Here is a 20,107-nt window from a genome sequence, read left to right on the forward strand (position 1 = left end):
TATAAATCCATTTTGATTACAATCAGGGGAGGTAATCAGATATAAAGTAACTCTGAACCTACGCTTGGATCTGATTTGTCATGGAATCCAAGAATTATTGTTGTTGAAGTTATTTTGGAAGTTTGTATCAAATAAAACCATAAATGAAGTCTCTATATGGCTGCAAAAGCCAAAATAGCCAATTTTGGACCTTTATGGGGCCATAACTCTGGAACCAATGAAGGAATCTGGCTAGTTCAAGAAAGGAACCAAGATCTTGTGGTGATACAAGTTGTGTGCAAGTTTGGTTAAAATCAAATCATAAATGAAGCTCCTATTATGCAGACAAGGTCAAAATAGCTAATTTTGGCCCTTCAGGGGCCATAACTTTGGAACCCATTATGGGATCTGGCCAGTTCAACTAAGAAATCAAGATCTTATGGTGACACAAGTTTTGTGAAAGTTTGATTAAATTCAAATCATAAATGAAGCTGCTATTGTGCAGACAAGGTCAAAATAGCTCATTCTGGCCCTTTCTGGGGCCATAACTCTGGAACCCATAACGAAATCTGGCCAGTTCAAGAAAGGAACCAAGATCTTATGGTGATACAAGTTGTGTGCCAGTTTGGTAAAAATCAAATCATAAATAAAGCTGCTATTGTGGAGACAAGGTCAAAATAGCTAATTTTGGCCCTTTCAGGGGCCATAACTCTGGAACCCATAATGGGTTTTGGCCAGTTCAAGAAAGGAACCGAGATCTTATGGTGATACAAGTTGTGTGCAAGTTTGGTTAAAATAAAATCATAAATGAAACCACTATCGTGCAGACAAGAAATTGTTGACGGACGGACGGACGCACGCACTGACGACGGACGAAGGGTGATCACAAAAGCTCACCTTGTCACTATGTGACAGGTGAGCTAAAAAGACTGTTCAAAATTCCATCATTAACAAAACAAAATTGCTTTTATCATACGATAATAAAACTTACAATCAGATGTTTATATATCCGATGTAGATATTTATAAATTAGCAAGCTAAATTCACAATGAACAAAAATCAATTAAAACAGTCAGTTCTCTGCAAGACTGATTAGAAAAGTGTCTACTTCCGATCGAAGACCATTTCATCAAATTATTCATCCAAAGAAAATATTTCTGCCATTCATTCGTAACAGAAGGCAATTACATAAAAAGATAGAACATTCCTTTACTGTAAAAACTGTGTGTCACTCGTCCATTTCTGTTTCATGTAAAAGTTATAGTTCAAATCAAACATATGCATGGAACTGTTTTAGTTTTTCCAGAACAAATAGAATAAAATCCCAACAAACAAAATTAATAAATTTCAAATTCATTTAAAATCTATGAACTCATATATTCATGAAATACTGCTTCTTTCAGAAACCACCACAGTAGTACAAATATAAATTCAATATGGACCCTGCGGCCACTCAGATCAATTACAAATGTTTATGGTTTTGTTTGAGACAGATGAAGCATAGAAATGACCAACTGTTTTATTTTTTCTAATTTCAATTTCTATTGAATTTATATTGCATTTGCCTTAAAAATACCATGTATGTTACAGTGATTTTTATTTATTTATGTACACTTTAGCCTATGTTAAAGAAAAATTGCTGTAAAAGCAACAGCAACATCTGAATATTCAAAACCTTTGTCACTAAAAAAGTTAATGAATATCAAAAGTACAAGAGCTGTCCATAAGACAACATGCTTGACTTTTCTCAGTGCTTGATTCTGAATAAGAGCTTTGCCAGTAAAAACTTTATAAAACATTAACCAAAAATTCTAAGTTAAAAAGGGGCATAACTCTGTAAAATTCAAATCAGAGTTATGGGGATTGTTTCTCTTGCTGTAGACTTTGATAGTAAAGAACTATTTCAAGTTTCAAGTCAAAAGCTTTGAGAGTAACAGAGATATTTGACTTTATCAAAAACTTAAACCAAAAAATGTTTAAAAAGGAGCATAACTCTGTCAAAACTCAAACCAGAGTAATGGAGATTGTTTCTCCTGGTGTAGACTTTGATAGTAAATAAATATTTTAAGTTTCAAGTCAAATGCATTCACAGTAACAGAGATATTTGACTTTATCAAAAACTTTAACAAAACAAATTCTAAGTTAAAAAGGGGCATAACTCTAACCAAAGTGGGATGCAGTTGTAGATGAGTGCAATAGCTGAGCTATAAATAGTTCAGTCTTGGCTAGAATGAAATTGTCATTACTTTAGAAAAGATGTTGTTTATAGTTTAACATAAAAATATAATTCTTAACTTGAAATGAATGTTTCAAACTGCAAATTTTTAGCAAAGGAAATTTCAAGTCAAACACAAGTAACAGTTTTTACAGCATAAAAAAGACATTTTGTCAATTAATTACTCTCACTAAATCTTATTGTCTACCAGCATCAGAACACATTGATTTTCGTTGTTAACCAATTTAATTACAATCATCACTAACAACAAGAATGAACAACACTGTCAATTTCTCAGCAATTCTCTGACTGAATCAATATAGAATGGAATTCAGCACCTCAGCAAACATTTCACACCTATACTTCCAAGGTTAATTTCTTTAAAGTGTTAAATATACAAGTTAGACTCATTGAACTTTCTACTTCATTGAGGCTTCCTTATTTGTTTGTCTATTTTGATCCTAGCATCAATATTCAACAGTATTTCAGTTATGTAACGGCAGGCAATTTACCTGTATTCTGTACCAGTACACACCTGTTCTCCACAAGCATCTGCCAACTTCTCAACATGAATAAGAGGTGGAGTATGATTGATTTCAGACACAATGTGTTCTATCAGCAATGCCTGTCAATGAAATTCAACCTCGGTAATGTGGGTTGGAATGGGACAATTTGTCATTTCTTTTTTATGTTTACATTAATGTTTTAATTTTGTATTTCTTTTAAATGATGTAAAGCCTATTTAGTTACTACATTAAAATATTGCTTGCTTAAACACTGATGGCTTGAACACTCAGGCCAATATGAGAAATTCATGTGGCTTCATTTTTTCAAAAGCGCCATGTCACCTTGTTATATTGAATGCTTATGCCATGTTATTTGAATATCATTTCATACATAAAGAAATTAGAGATGAAACAATATTTCACCTCTTGAGTTCTCTTAACATTTGAGTAGGAGTCTTGAACCTTGCATGTGACACCAGTCCTTGTCTTATTATTGTGAACAGATTGTGAAGTTATTTCAATTCATCTTTCCAGGTATTAGAAAAAGTTATAGTTTAGAGTTGTAATTGAGTGACCTCGATCTTTACACAAGGGGTATAAGTCTTGCACATTACACTAGTCTATCATTTTATGGTGAATGTTTGTGCCAAAGTATTCAACCGCCTCGATAGCCTAGCGATAGAGCGTCCGATTCAAGTGCGTGAGGTCATGGGTTTGATCCCCAGCCCCTTCATACCAAAGATGTGAAAAATGGTACCAGTAGCTCCCATGCTTGGTGCTCAGCATTAAAAGGTTAACTATAATTAAATGGGACTGATCACTTTCATTGGTGTGGCATAAAGCAAGTGGCTTACTGCATTGTTGTACTCAAGTTTTCATAGATCTTCAATTACTGTTAAATTAACGTTACTCTCAGGATCAATCAACAATAATAGACATGCAGTCAATGCAAGAAAAATGGTTCTTCTGGAAAAAAGCTGCCAGCATTTTTACTTTTCAGTTTTCTCTCAGAGTTCTCCATGTAATCCTCCCACTGCTTACTATCATGAGCACCTACCTGCATGTATACTTCAAAAATTATTGTTTTCATTGTTATTTCTGACTTGCAAACTTGTATCTAACAGTTCATTTCACTCATGTGAAGAATTAGGGTCTTGTAGCCTGAATCAGATCAACATTTTCTTTTAAAGGAACGGACACCAGGTGACCTGGGCCAAATTGAGGATATGTTTCCATTACTTTTTTTCAAAACAGATCCTATTTTCTAATTTTTTACTCCCAAACAACCATTGAAATTATTTAAGATGATGACTGTGTGGCACTAACTAGGCCTTACTAGCAGCTGTCTGGCAACAGTATAGGATTCAGTAAAGTAATAGGAATCGTTAAGTGTGTGTAGCTTCGTAGCTTTTAGCTGGATACTTTACTTGAAAATTATCATTGTCAGGACTGAGATTTTAACTTCAGACTTCTGGGAGTATGAGTTGACAGTCAAGCGTATTACTACTAGGCCATCATCCATCATGATAAATAAAGAATTTAATACGGGAAACCCGATCAGGTCAGGATAAAATGATATCATATTGTACAATAACTCGAGAGAACCTAGGTGTCACATCTGCTACACTGATAACTGACATATGTCACGGTATAGAACCTGAATATTAAAACGGGGAGAAAGTGTGTAGGCCGCCGGATAGCTCAGTCGGTAGAGCATTGGAACGGTATTCCGAGGCCCTGGGTTTGAGTCCCAGTCTGGCTGCACGTTTTTCTCACCCTGTGACATTTGGCGCCCAACGTGGGGCCGTGACGGCATTACACTGGTTAGTCTCCGATGCCTGTTATTGCTTATATATAAAGTACCTGCTGAAATTCCAGGACGAATTTCAAAATAGTGGGGAAATATGTCACGGTATTGAACTTGAATATTAAAACTGGGAGAAAGTGTGTATCTGGATAGCTCAGTCGGTAGAGCATCGGAACGGTATTCTGAGGCCCCGGTTCGAGTCCCGGTCTGGCAGCACATTTCTCTCACCCTGTGACACAAAGATGACAATGTATTACTTTACTGCTAAGCTTTTAAATCTCTGAATATTTCAAAATGCTCAGAAAATGAAAAAAAAATTGTAGATCTACACTAACAATTGCACATTTTATCATGAGAGGTGGCAACATGCAAAAACTGAACAAGCATTTTTTGAGAAAAATCTCAATATAAAATACCTACTGTCACTTCAGGAAATTAAAGGCCTACTGAAATAAAACTGTTCATTCCATCTGCAATATTTACATGGTCACGTGATCAAACATTCTCGTTTCTACCCCGACACCGTTTTCTTAGTTTCCGGTAAAATTGTGGAAATTGATTCAACGTAGCATTCCCCTCTTTATGCTCAATATCGGTAAATAGTATATGCAGAATCAGTTACGAACAAATGTGTCCTGCCTAAAGCAGCTCAATCGAGTCTAATATTAACCAGAATATAAGACATACGCTGGAATAGGATGACTGGAAATCGACTAGTGACCCATTTCGGATAGGCAATGGCTAGGGGTCCGGTAAACGGACCAGTAGACCTGGAGTTCCCGGACCTCTAGACAACCCCTTAAAGGCTTGCTAGAGGTCAATATGTATGAATACTGAAAGAGGAGATGATATTTTATCTTTAGAACTGGGAGATACTTTCAAATGTTTGCTCTGCTACTTTTCTTATCTTATGTTAGGAAGTGTACATCTAGCCTCAGGGGATGACATTTAATTTCAGAAGGAGAGATCGCCGTGACGTCATGCATTAACACCTGTTTATCTGTTGGTTGGCAAAACAAATGTTTTTACATCGTTTGTGTACATGGGACCGGAATTTTTAATAACTTTTTCTCTTATTTATGGATTTTAAAAATTCAGAAAGTTTTGAAATGCTTACGATTTTCATATTTTCTCATTTAAATATCTTTATGAAATGAATAACCATTTTAAATGACATGATTTTAATAGGGGCGTAGCGATGCTCCAAACTTTTAGAAAAAACATTGTACATGTAAGTTAAGCATTCATAATAAATCCATTTTATTTCGAAATGATAATAGAGTGCACTGTCACTGACCCAACTCTGTAAGAATGCCCTTGGTAAAACCAGATACCCGATTATGAATGATATCGTCCAGAGGTGTCCTGGAACTTCTCCAAAACCTAAAGGTGGATAAGGCTGCTGGCCCAGATCTGATAAAGCCCATTGTTCTTTAAGGAGCTCCGATATGAGATCCTTGACATAGTATCACTGATGTTCCAAAGATCCCAAAATACTGATCAACTCCCAGCTGAATGGACGAAGGCAAATGTAGCCACCCAGCAAATTCTAGGCCCATATCCCTAACATGTGTTCTATGCAAACTCCTAGAACATATTATTGCTTGTAGCCTATCTACACACTTCTCCAAACACAACATTCTATATGAGCTGCAACATGGGTTCCGGGAAAAACAGTCCTGTGAGACCCAGCTAATAGAACTTGTTGATGAAATATCAAGGAATCTTTCCTCCGGGAAAAACGGTCCTGTGAGACCCAGCTAATAGAACTTGTTGATGAAATATCAAGGAATCTTTCCTCAGGTAAACAAATCGACCTTATCCTGCTAGACTTCAGTAAAGCCTTTGATAAGGTCAACCACATTAAATTACTATTCAAACTCCAAGAACATGGTGTCTCCAAACAAATCGTGTCTTGGATCAGGTCCTTTCTGATAGGTAGATCCCAGTCTGTCGTGGTCAACGGTCATATGTCTGATCAACTTCCTGTCACATCCGGGGTCCCCCAGGGCTCTGTTCTGGGGCCCTTGCTCATCCTATTGTACATAAACGATCTCCCTGACACAGTCACCTCCCAGGTACGGCAATTTGCAGTCAACACAGCTGTGTACCTTGCAGTTACCTCCCTCAGAGATTGCCAAAGGTTACAAAGTGATCTCCTAAACTTAGAAACTTGGGAAAAAATGTGGGACATGGAATTCAACCCCAGCAAGTGCCAGGTCCTCCATATCACACATAGCAGAAAGCCCATCCAGTTTCCTTATAAGCTACATGGTCAAACATTATCCCCAGTTAAGGATGCAAAATACCTTGGTGTCGATATCAGCAATGACCTCAACTGAAACACACATACCAACAGAATAACAACAAATGCAAACAGAACACTAGGTTTCCTTAAACACAACATCAAAACAAAACACGAAAAGGTCAAAGCACTTTCATACAAAACACTGGTTAGACCACAATTAGAATATGCATCATCTGTATGGTCCCCCCACACACAGGTTAACATACACAAGCTGGAAATGATCCAGCAACGTTCAGTCTGATGGGTCAAAAATGATTATTCACAATACACAAGCGTAACGGACCTACAGAACACCTTAGGCTGGAGCACACTTAAGAAGAGACATCTAGACTCCAAACTGGTCATGTTTTACAAGATTTATCACCATCTTGTAGCCATCCCCCTCCCAACTTACTTAGAAGTCCCAACCAGGTTAACCAGACAGATGCACCCCCTCAGTCTCCGCCAAATTCATGTCAACTCGGACTTCTTTAAATTCTCCTTCTTTCCCCACACCACAGTTCTGTGGAACAGGTTACCCCCGCATATTGCGACTCTGCCTGATCTTGAATCCTTCAAGCAGGCAGTGGCCCTGTTCCAGTATTAAATATAGCAGTTGTTTTTAATCTTCTTTTACTCTACTGTTTTTAACATTTTAACAACCATGCTATGTCTTATATTCTTACTAAGCCTGGAAGTCTTCTTGGTTAGAGACCACCAATTGTTTTCCCATAGACTTACATTGTAACATTATGGCGTGTACAGCCTTCCATACATCGAAACATGTATATCTAATTACAAGTTTTTCAAGAACTATCCTAGTTCTACCAAAATATAGGACGAAAAACATATGAATAGTGATACTTTATTTAAGTAATTTTCGTGTGAATGAGATGACACCCTGTTTACATCATTGACATGGCGGGAGAAATTCGTTTGATAAAACTTTTTTTCAATACACATAAAATGTAGCAAATTTTGTCAAAATGTATAATAAAATACTGTAAATGCAGTGAAAAAATATCAATTTTGAAAAAATAATCACTTCCTGGGTTTGTTTACATGACTGACCAATCAGAACGCACAGACGTTACCTTATTCCCAGGTATACACTTACCTCATTCCCAGTAAGTTCCCTGTACTTTTTTGAATTGGTGGTCTCTGACCTATAGATGAATGTTTCGTATCACATTTTCCAATTTTACAGTGATATTGTAAAACATGATCCAATACCAGATGTCTTACAAAGTTTCATCAACAAATGTTCAGTTTTAAGAAAGATATGGACAGTTTACTGACGTCACCCTCTGTCGATTTATATGCCCAGACTCGGTCCCTGTCGTCGTCAGATTGCAATTTTTCGTGAAAATTTCACTTATCTGCATTTGATTTCACTTGGAAGCTGAAATACGATTCATTCCGTAAAAAATAGAAATAAGGTCTAATAATTTTGATCATTCTCTAACATTACAGAGATAAAAATGATCCTTTTTCGCCCAAAAGCGCGGATAAAAATGGGCACACCTGTTAACAAAAGAGGCCAAAATTTAACAAAAAATCAAATTTCACGCTTTTTTTTGCACGAAAACGTCTTTCTACATCATTTACAACAGATTTGTGGCCATTTACATTACCTGTGATGGCTTCCGACGCAGGTCATGTTTTAGCTCTATTATAGGTTAGAGACCACCAATTGTTTTCCCATAGACTTACATTGTAACATTATGGCGTGTACGGCCTCCCATACATCGAAACATGTATATCTAATTACAAGTTTTTCAAGAACTATCCTAGTTCTACCAAAATATCGGACGAAAAACATATGAATAGTGATACTTTATTTAAGTAATTTTCGTGTGAATGAGATGACCCCCTGTTTACATCATTGACATGGCGGGAGAAATTCGTTTGATAAAACTTTTTCTCAATACACATAAAATGTAGCAAATTTTGTCAAAATGTATAATAAAATACTGTAAATGCAGTGAAAAAATATCAATTTTGAAAAAATAATCACTTCCTGGGTTTGTTTACATGACTGACCAATCAGAACGCACAGACGTTACCTTATTCCCAGGTATACACTTACCTCATTCCCAGTAAGTTCCCTGTACTTTTTTGAATTGGTGGTCTCTGACCTCTTCCAGTTTTACTTTTATCTTCACTAACACCCGGCATGCACCCTGCCCATAATACTCGCAAGAGGCATGAGGCAGTAATAATAGATAGATTAAAAGTAATCAATAAATTGCTTGTTTTATATCCTTTCCATTGATCAAAAAATTATTGATACCATTTGTGTTTTAAGAAAGTTTATGCCGTTAAAAAAACATCACTGTTTACCAAAAAAAATGGACGTTTGGCGCCTGCTCGCCCAATATTTGTCTTATCAGTTCTAAAAATTGAAAATACAAGGGATTTGACCATTTGTATACAAACCCGATCTCTCCTATAGTGGCAGTGTGATTTTCAAAACTTTTAGAAAAACAGTAGTTAAGCGTTCATAATTCTAACACGATCCGCAGCAGTTGCTATATAAACATATAGCGAAATCGCCTATACATGAATCTACGATAAAATATAGCTCTTCCATTCCACCCTACGATTGTAACACGACTGTGAGATTCTACTCTGCTTCTGTTATATACCGACTAAATACTCGACTTTTTCAGTGATACGTAGTAGTAATAAAAAGTACATCAAATTTTCTGAAACAAACGATTTCTAACTGATGAATTTATTTGTTTATAATTTTACCGTAAGAAAATGTTTCAACTTCAACACCAGTGCATCTATGTCTGGTCGTGTGTGTAATTTACAATTTCTTCGCTGTATGCACCACAAATGTCAACTAGATTCTACTTTGACAATAAATAAATTATAATTCATGTTCCAATCTTCCAGACTCAAGTGTTTACGTGTTTATATACCGCCGCAATGTTCTGGCGTGTTTGTTTCAGTGCCATCATGTAGGTGACGTGCACTATTTTTAGAAACTGTATATATAAACTTTGAACAAAGTATTTACTTCTGGTTTCTATATCCGACCTTAGATGTTATTGAAAATAACATTTTTACAGCAGTAACTATTTAATACTTTAATTAAAATTTGTTGAATATCGGAAAATTCCGTTTTATGCAACGCTTTCCATTCGTGGGGAGGTTTTTATAATAGCATATGGCCAGCCGAATGATACATCCAGCTAAAATAAAGTGCTGTAAAATGTGAATAATTTGCGTGGTTAGAATCGAAATAATAAATATGTTCCAATAATTTTATCAGTTAATAAAATATGGGCAGTCGTTCGGTTGCGAATATTAAATCACTCGTGCTACGCACTCGTGATTTAATTATTACGCATCCGAACTCCTGCCCATATTTTATTAACTGATAAAATATAGGCACATATTTATTATTTCTTAATTAATACATATTATTTTTGCAGAATTAATTAAGGCCTAAAAACAAAAATTCTTTGTTTCCGGTAACATGCTCAAAAAAATTAGGGTAGGTAGGTCTGAATTTTATTTATTTTTGGAATATTTTTATGCCCCCGAAGGGAGGCATTTTAGTTTTACATATGGGGTCACCAGGTCAAAGGTCAAGGTCACAGGGACCAATGTTAACTTTTTGCATGAAGGCACTTTACTCACGAACCACTGCACCCAGGACCTTCAAACTTCACATGCTGATAGTACTCTGATAGTACTTATTGAGTACACGACCCCTACTGACTTTGGGGTCACCAGGTCAAAGGTCATGGTCACGGGCCAATGTTAACTTTTTGCATTAAGGCACTTTACTCGCGAACCACTGCACCCAGGGCCTTCAAACTTCACGTGCTGATAATACTTATTGAGTACACGTCCCCTACTGACTTTGGGATCACCAGGGCAAGGGTCAAGGTCACAGGGGCCAACGTTAACTTTTTGCATGAAGGCACTTTACGCTTGAACCACTGCACCCAGGACCTTCCAACTTCACATGATGCTGATAGTACTTATTGAATACACAACCCCTATTGACTTTGGGGTCACCAGGTCAGAGGTCAAGGTCAAAGGTCAAGGCGCTGTAAGTTGATTTCTAACATCACTGACCATGTTTAAAGCATAGAAAGTGCAGTTTTGCAACTTTCTGTTAGAAAGTTGAAAAAAAATATTCTCCAAGGCCATAAAACATTTAGGGTCAGGCCAAAAATTTAGGGAAGGTCGGGATACCGGAAACGAAGAATTTTATTTTACGCCTTATCATAACTTTTACCAGCAATTACCTGATACACTAGGAAAACAGTACATTACAGTACATATCTATTGATTACCAGACCTCAATTCTCAAGGTCTAGTTACCTGATCCTTGGCCACTTCCTTTCAGATAACTCGCTGTAGTTGCACTGAGAAATCACCCTTTAGAAACAGCATAGACACAATCAAACATGTAGTCCTTGTATATTCCATTACTTAAAATGAAATATGGTTATGATGGCAAACATTTGAAACAAATGACTAGATTTCTCTAAAACTATAGCACCCAGGAGATGCTTGAAAACAAAATTAATCAAAACTTGTTAAACCCGCTTCGCTTAGAAGGTAGAGAGTCGGTCGTGAGTTTGATCCTCGGGCGGGACGTGTATGTTCTCCGTGACTATTTGATAAACGACATTGTGTCTGAAATAATTAGTCCTCCACCTCTGATTCATGTGGGGAAGTTGGCAGTTACTTGCGGAGAAAAGGTTTGTACTGGTACAGAATCCAGGAACACTGGTTAGGTTAACTGCCCGCCGTTACACCCAAAACAACCAAACAAAACTTGTTAAAATGTTTTGAAAATACAAAAGTAGAGTTACGCTGTTTTTCTGTCAATACGCTTTTAGTAGCATTGAATTATCATTGTTTGACCATATAATTGTTGTTATACTGCAAGACATGCAAGAAATTATTTTTACCACTATCTGTTTTAGAGATGGCAAAAAGAGCACAAACAGCAGGATCAGATCAAGAAATGTTGTCTCAGGCAGAGACAGAAGACACAGACACTGGAGAAGCGTCATCGGAAAGTATGACAGGTCAAAGTACAAACAGTACCGAGGCATCAGAGTCCAGTTTAACCTCAACAAGCTCAGCAGATCTTGCTGAGGAATCCGATGTTGAACGTCCTGGAAGAAAACTTACTAATATTAGTGTAGATCTTACAGATGTGACAGCACTAGAGGACAATGCATCACAAGTAGGTGATAGCTCATCTAGTGATGCATATGGAAGAGAGGAAGGGTGTAGGAATAATGCAGAAACAAACACAAGTGATAAAGGAAAAGTGAAATGCAGCTTATTAGGCCTAGATTTCAGTAGTGACTGGTATAATAATGATTGTTTCAAAGCCTACTGGCAACATTATAATCAAGTGATGTCATGGTGTCAAAAACACACTCAGGTCTGTGAGAAACTAAGAAAAAAATCTGCAAGGACAGCAAGTACCTCAGGAGGTCACAGGTTCCACCCAGGTGATCCTTTCTCAGAAACATTTCAGTATCCGAACTCTATGTATATGACGTCCTGGAATCATCCCTATACATATTACCAGCATGATACAAACAAAAATTTAAATGTGAGAAGAAATTCAAATGGTGCTAGTCCAGTGAGTAAAACTCGTCATAGAAAGAGAAAAGCAAAACAGCGTAAACCGAAGTCGGCAAGTTCCAGTGAAGTGACTTCATGCGAAACGCAGACTGAGACAAGTGAGGAATTCCAAATGGAAATTACCCAGGACATGATCGATTTCTTCGCAAAGACTCAGGCACATAGGAAAGAGAGAGGTGAGTTTTCATTTACATTTATAAGCTAATGTTAAGGTCAATGTGCAGTTTTGTGGAACTGCCTGAATATAATATTGACAGTGGAGGGACAGTATTGTAGTTGAACGTCAATATTACTTTCAGGTAGGTCAACCAAACAACATGTTGACTGAAAGCATGTCTTCAAAAAGGGTATGTGACATACATGTATGTGTATTATATATAAATGCTGTTGTATCCTTTTTTGCATTGTAAAATTCCTTTTTATGTCGTAAAAATACATAGGGGCAGTACTGTAAGTTCTCAACAGAGTAAACTGTTGTCATTTAATTTGCGGGCATTAAATTTCCTGTCTTTGTACATAGCATCTATTTTAAGGGGATTTGAATTAATTGATTTCAACTTAGGAAGATAAATGAGTAGGACTTTTGTTTGTTTGTTGGGATTTAATTTGATGGATTGATGAAACCATGAAATTCACAAAAAATATTCCCCCACAGATATTAATGATTTTACAATAATTATATCGTTGATACACTTATGGAATTTCTTTTTCTAAAAAAATGATCACGTAGGATATAAAGTGTTTACGTTAGTAGACAAGTCTTACAGATAGAGAGACTTCTATTAGTTCTTTACAATTTCATTGTCATTGTCTTGTGTTTTATAACATTATAAAAATATCGGCATCAGAAAGAGATGTTATCTTTGAACATGCTGAACCAAAGGCATTTGTATTAAGAAATTACCTGATCTATAAATTTGTTATTGTGTTGTAGATGAAGCCAGGAAAGCAGAGAGGGAAGATGAAGCAGCTGAACCAGAACATATCAATGTAGAGGATGGTAATATACAGTATTTTATTCCATGAATACAAATGTTCCCTATTATGGTCATTCTTGCACACCGGCCTGGCGTTTCCATTGCTATTACCCATGCCGGCAAGACCCATCTGGCACCCCCATGCCAGATGACTCTCGTGCTGTTAATGACAACTAGTGGTTCATGCACTGATAATATACTGATAAATGTAAAAATATGAAAAAAGCAGGTACTTTGATAGTTTCTCTCCGTTCCTTATAGTATATTTCTCGATTCAAAATACTATAGTTTACCATAAGAACATAACGTTACGTTACAAACGATAAAACTAAAGTGGAACTTTGTTATTGTGCTTAACGCAAAACATCATAACGTCACTTCTGCTTATGGACGTTAATTTCCCATGCTCTATTATAAGAAAGAGTGCTACAAAGAAAGTATTTCTACCTGTTATTTGTAAAATACGGTATGCAAGAAAAATAATCTACCAGAATAAAATGCTAACATTTATACGATATGCAAGAAAAAATATCAGTCATGTGTTTATGAATCGGATGGAAATGTCCATCCCTCGGCTACCTGTGCATGGGTGGTAATTCGGCAAGCCTCATTAACTGCCCAGTGCACACATGCCCTCGGAACAGGTATTTCTATCTGATTCGTAAACACATGACATATATTATTATTCCAACTCATGTATAATTAATGATTAATACATCATTATATGTACGACCTTGCACATTAATTAATATGTCTGTAATGAATCAGTTACTGTGCAGTTACAGACTTGGCATTGCAAGTTTCGTAATGTGAGGTAAGTTTCGTACAAAGCTTTATTTCTCACTGTGTAATTTATTTTAGGCAAACACACTTGTTTGTTAAACAAGACATTTGCTTTAATTAATGTTAGACATGTCATAAAATTATCAGTGAATATGAATTTGTGCTGTATTAATGACCTTGTTTTAGATTATTTTTATGAACCCCAGTTTTAAATTTCACTAGTGGCAGTGGCATTCTTAAAAACAGTACAATTAATGAACTTGACAGACTTTTACCATTATATTTATAAATATATTTGCACTTTTCAGTTAAAATAACAGAAGCAAGAACTCCTACAGTTGAGGCCCCTAAGGAAAGACCTGGTGCAAAAAGAACAGCGGAAATGAAGTTACTATATGGAAAAGGAGCTGCCATGATTCATGGGATGGAAACTGCTCTACAGATGACATATGATAGAAATGTGGACATAAAACAGCCGAAAACATGGCCTAATATGCCACTTAGGGTTGTCTTCGGATAGTATTTTGTTCATTCACTACGCTTCCCATATTCTGCCGGTGACCAAGTGCATTTAAGTGCCTTAAATAAATCAGGCACAGTAACAAAGTATCTCTGTTGTTACTAAAAGTGTTCATCAACATTAGAGTCATTAAACACTCCAGTGGCAGGTCAAGCTTCCTCAGATGTGCCGAATTTCACCATTCGGCATCGAAATAGTCGAACACAGCTCTTGTTTGTTTTTCTTCAGATGTAAGGCTAATCCTTAATTAATTTCAGAGACTAATGGACATTGTTAGTATGAATGAATTCGATATTGTAATGTTCATCTGAAAATTTGCCCCATTTTAACTCCATAAGAATCAGATATCTACAGTGAAATTATTGAAAGTTCTAGGGATTAGTTGCACAAAAGTCAAGGCCACAGTGACAATAAGGCTTGTATGGTTTCCATCAGTATCAGTAATGTAGTTTACAGAGGAAGGGAGATTATAATGAATGGTTTTAAGTGTAAATATTAGTATGTTTCCACAACTTTCGCAAATTGAATATATTTACCCCGAGTATGAGTTACCTTTTTGCCACTGAGGTAGATGTTTTCGTGAATTTATTTACTGGATTACATGTAACACATCAATAAAAAAAGTGAAATTGCATAAATCATATAACAAATTGTCGGTGCTCTGTTACATTGTTGTTTTGTCTGATTTATGAACATGACAGGTTGGGTGTATCTGATGTCACACCTACTGTTTTGGTGGTGAACAGGTTAAGGTCATTATACTGCAAGCTGATAAATAACAGGAGAATGCTTTAGCTTATAGCTGTAAAAACTGTAAGGAATGCTTCTCGTTAGAATCCTCAGTGAAAAAGGGTCAGTTATATGTAGTAGGGTAGAGTATAAGGGTGCACTTATACTTCCTTGCTATTGAGCTAGCTTTTATAGCGACGTGGTAGAGTGTCCCCCTTAGGTGTGAGAGGTCCCGGGTCCGATTCCCGGTCAGGGCTGAAGTATTTTCAACCTGTTACATATGGCGCCCAACATAAATAACTCACAAGTAGATATGAATGGACACCTTGGAATGTCCCAAAGAGGTTCAAACTCCTGGAATTCAAGGACGAATTCTAAAATGGAGGGGGTGTATGTAGTAGGGTAGAGTATAAGGGTGTATAAAGGTCAAGGTCAAAGTAGCATTCAAATATAAAACGAGTTCTAATCAATAAAGGGAGAAACTTTACAAAGGCAAATGACCCTTATGGGACCATTAAGGTCAAAGGGCATTTTATATTTTAGACTGAAATTTACATACACAGTTAACTTCGACATGCTGTCAAGGGCATACTAGTTTTATTTCTCTTTTGCTAAGAGTATATAAAGTATATGTGGAAAATGTCCACTGTTACCAGTATGCTTCTTGTTACACTTGTTACGCTCTCAGTTGTTTTTGAAATACTGAAATTTATTTCATTTCATGTCTACTTTTTAAAATTTTTAATTTAAGAGTATCTATTTCTGATATCAGCCTTGTTAATATTACTCTGATACTGAATGAAATGAATAAAAGTCTAAAGATTATAAGTGTCTTTAATACTCAGATTTTACATATGGGGTCACCAGGTCAAAGGTCAAGGTCACAGGGACCAATGTTAACTTTTTGCATGAAGGCACTTTACTTGCGAACCACTGCACCCAGGACCTTCAAACTTCACATGCTGATAGTACTTATTGAGTACACGACCCCTACTGACTTTGGGGTCACCAGGTCAAAGGTAAAGGTGCTGCTGGGGCATTTGTCACCATTAGTGACAGCTCTTGTTGTGATAAAAGTTTCAGATATTCCAATTCTTTAACCTCCTGTGAACTACTCTGGTGCCATCTTGACCATCTTATTGAAATGATGATAGTGTATTTTATTCGCTTAAAGGGACGTATTATGTTATGATGCCGGTGTCTGTCTGTCTGTCTGTTCCTTAGCCATTTCATGTCTGCTCTGTAACTCTAGAACCCTTGAGATTAGAGACCACCAATTGCTTTCCCATAGACTTACATTATATTATTGTGGTGTGTAAGGTTCCATAAATCAAAACATGTACATGTATATCTAATTACATATTTTTCAAGAACTATCTTAGTTCTACCAAAATATCGGACGAAAAACATATGAATAGTGATACTCTATTAGTTCATCTGAGCCGAAGGCTCATCGTGAGCTTTTTTGACTGCTCAATGTGCGTCGTGCGGCCGTCAACAATTTGTAAAAAAAATCTTCTTCTTGAAAACCACTGAGCAGAATTACACCAAACTTCACAGGAATGATCCTTGGGTGGTCCCCTTTCATAACTGTTCAAAGAATTTAATTCCATGCAGAACTCTGGTTGCCATGGCAACCGAAAGGAAACTTTAAAAATCTTATTGTCCAAAACCGCAAGCCTTAATATTTGGCATGTGACATCATCTTATGGTCCTCTATGAAGATTGTTCAAATTATGCCCCTGGGTTGAAAAGAGGCCCCTCCCCGGGGGTCACAAGTTTTACATAGACTTATATAGCAAAAAACTTTAAAAATCTCCTTGTCTAAAACCAAAAGACCTAGACCTTTGATATTTGGTAAGTAGCATTGCCTGTGGATCTCTAACAAGATAGTTCAAATTATGCCCCTGGGGTGAAAAGAGGCCCAGCCCAGGGGGTCACTTGTTATATGAGTTATATAGGAATAAATACTTAAAAAGTCATCAGATCATATTTCCTAGACTGTTCAATTGTAATTATCTGATAACCCCAATGGATTAGGGATCACTTGATCATGACTTTGACCTACTGACCTTCTTTCTTGTTTTTAGCTCACCTGAGCACAAAGTGCTCAAAGGTGAGCTTTTGTGATCGCCGTGTCCGTCGTCCGTCAGTCTGTTGTCAACAATTTGACTGTTAACACTCTAGAGGTCACAATTTTGGCCCAGTCTTAATGAAACTTAGAATGTTACCCTCAATAAAATCTTGGATGAGTTCGATATTGGGTCATCTGGGGTCAAAAACTAGGTCACCAGGTCAAATCAAAGGAAAAGCTTGTAACACTCTAGAGGTCGCAATATTGGCCCAATCTTAATGAAACTTGGTCAGAATGTTACCCTCAATAAAATCTTGGACGAATTCGATATTGGGTCATCTGGGGTCAAAAACTAGGTCACCAGGTCAGATCAAATGAAAAGCTTGTTAACACTGTAGAGGTCACAATTTTGGCCCAATCTTAATGAAACTTGGTCAGAATGTTATCCTCAATAAAATCTTGGACGAGTTTGATATTGGGTCCTCTGAGGTCAAAAACTAGGTCACCAGGTCAGATTAAAGGAAAAGCTTGTTAACACTGTAGAGGTCACAATTTTGGTCCAATCTTAATGAAACTTGGTCAGAATGTTATCCTCAATAAAATCTTTGACGAGTTTGGTATTGAGTCATCTTGGGTCAAAAACTAGGTCACCAGGTCAAATCAAAGGAAAAGCTTGTTAACACTGTAGAGGTCACATTTATGACTATATCTTCATGATACTTGGTCAGAAGGTTAATCTTGATGATCTCAATGTCCAGTTTGAATCTGCGTCATGCAGAGTCAAAAACTATGTCACTAGGTCAGATCAAAGGAAAAGCTGGTTAACACTAGAGGCCACATTTATGACCATATCTTAATGAAACTTGGTCAGAATGTTAATCTTGATGATCCATAGGTTAAGTTCAAATCTGGGTCAGGTGGGGTCAAAAACTTGGTCACCAGGTTAAATCAAAGGAAAAGCTTGTGAACACTCTAGAGGTCACAATTTTGGCCCAGTCTTAATGAAACTTGGTCAGAACGTTACCCTCAATAAAATCTTAGACGAGTTTGATATTTGGTCATCTGGGGTCAAAAACTAGGTCACCAGGTCAAATCAAAGGAAAAGCTTGTTAACACTGTAGTGGCCACATTTATGATCATATCTTAATGAAACTTGGTCAGAATGTTAGTCTTAATGATCTATAGGTCAATTTAAATCTGGGTCAGGTGGGTTTAAAAACTAGGTCACTAGGTCAAATCAAAGGAAAATCTTGTTAACACTCTAGAGGCCACATTTAGGACTATATCTTCATGAAACTTAATCAGAATGTTAATCTTGATGATCTTTAGGTCAAGTTTGAATCTGGGTCATGTGGAGGCAAAAGCTAGGTCACCGGGTCAAATCAAAGGAAAAGTTAGTTAACACTTTAGAGGCTACATTTATGACCATATCTTAATGAAACTTTGTCAGAATGTTGATCTTGATGATCTTTAGGTCAATAGGTCAGGTGAGCAATACAGGGCCTTCATGGCCCTCTTGTTTAAGATACAGCCCTGAAATTTGGATGACATGTACAGTTCTGCACACCGATCTTAAAACTGACTTTCAGTGACCATGAATGTGACCTACTGACCTACTTCCTAATATTTTAGCATCAATTTGGCATTTTAAACCTGTGGCTCATATTACTCAGGTGAGCGATTCAGGGTCATCATGACCCTCTTGTTTATTTTTGTGTGAATGCGATGACCACATTTACATCAATGGCATGACGGAAGAAATTTGGTTGATACAACATTTTTTTCGATACACAAATTGTTGCAAATTTTGTCAAAATGTATAATAAAAAACTGTAAATGCAGTAAAAAATCTCAGTTTTGAAAAAAAAAATCACTTCTTGGGTTTGTTCACATGACTGACTAATCACAATGCACAGATGCTATGTTATTCCCAGGTATACTCTTACCTCATTCCCAGTAAGTTTGAAGAAACTTGACACGAATGTTTACCACATCAAGACGACTTGCACAGCGCATCTTTTGGATGTCTCAATTCAAGGTCAAGGTCACACCTAGGGTTCAATGGTCGTAACACTATTTCGTGTCCGCTCTTTAGTTTTTGAACTGCTTGATGGATTTTTAAGAAACTTGTCACAAATGTTCACCAGAGCGAGACGACTTGCAGAGCGCATGTTTCAGATGACTGCCTTTAAGGTCATGGTCACACTTAGGGGTCGAAGATCATACCTTCGGGCTTATACTGATCCGCATTGCGGTGCTCTTGTTTTTAGCTCACCTGTCCCATAGCGACAGGTTGAGCTTTTGCGATCACCCTTCGTCCGTCCATCCATCCATCTACAATTTCCTTGTGACACAATAGAGACCACATTTTGTCTTTGATTTGAATCAAACATGCATTCAGCTTGTATGGGCATAATATCTCAGTTCCTTTCCAAAACTGGCCAGATCCCATCATGGGTTATTGCCCCTATAACTCATGGATTCCATGATGAATCTGTCAGATCCAATAATAGGTTCTGGAGTTATTTATATATGATTACCTCCCCTGATTTTAATCAAAATGGATTTATATCAGTAAGTATTTATAGAACTTATT

At 36.8% G+C, this 20,107-nt stretch overlaps 2 protein-coding genes across 2 annotated transcripts in view; one reads left to right on the forward strand and one right to left on the reverse strand.

The window, feature by feature from the left end:
- Window positions 1-5,022, reverse strand: part of LOC123558123 (WD repeat-containing protein 17-like) — a 55,213-nt gene extending 50,191 nt beyond the window's left edge. The window contains exon 1 of the mRNA XM_053542766.1: window positions 4,928-5,022. The gene's annotated coding sequence lies outside the window, so the exon portion shown is untranslated. The remainder of the gene's footprint in view (window positions 1-4,927) is intronic.
- A 6,728-nt stretch (window positions 5,023-11,750) lies between these two features.
- On the forward strand, window positions 11,751-19,390 carry LOC123556527 (gem-associated protein 8-like). The gene is made up of 3 exons (XM_045347302.2): window positions 11,751-12,604; window positions 13,363-13,428; window positions 14,497-19,390. The coding sequence occupies exons 1-3, from the start codon at window positions 11,755-11,757 to the stop codon at window positions 14,706-14,708; spliced, it is 1,128 nt and encodes a 375-aa protein (XP_045203237.2). The 5' UTR covers window positions 11,751-11,754; the 3' UTR covers window positions 14,709-19,390.
- The last annotated feature ends 717 nt before the right edge of the window (window positions 19,391-20,107 follow it).

Source organism: Mercenaria mercenaria, chromosome 5 (genome assembly GCF_021730395.1).
Source record: "Mercenaria mercenaria strain notata chromosome 5, MADL_Memer_1, whole genome shotgun sequence".
In the NCBI taxonomy this organism is placed as follows: domain Eukaryota; kingdom Metazoa; phylum Mollusca; class Bivalvia; order Venerida; family Veneridae; genus Mercenaria; species Mercenaria mercenaria.

What these genes read in the sequence shown, in the direction of transcription:
- LOC123556527 (XM_045347302.2), top strand. Translation starts at nt 11,755, where the DNA reads ATGGCAAAAAGAGCACAAACAGCAGGATCAGATCAAGAAATGTTGTCT. An exon ending in GGCACATAGGAAAGAGAGAG is followed by an intron (nt 12,605 to 13,362) that starts GTGAGTTTTCAT and finishes ATTGTGTTGTAG; the next exon opens with ATGAAGCCAGGAAAGCAGAG. An exon ending in ACATATCAATGTAGAGGATG is followed by an intron (nt 13,429 to 14,496) that starts GTAATATACAGT and finishes TGCACTTTTCAG; the next exon opens with TTAAAATAACAGAAGCAAGA.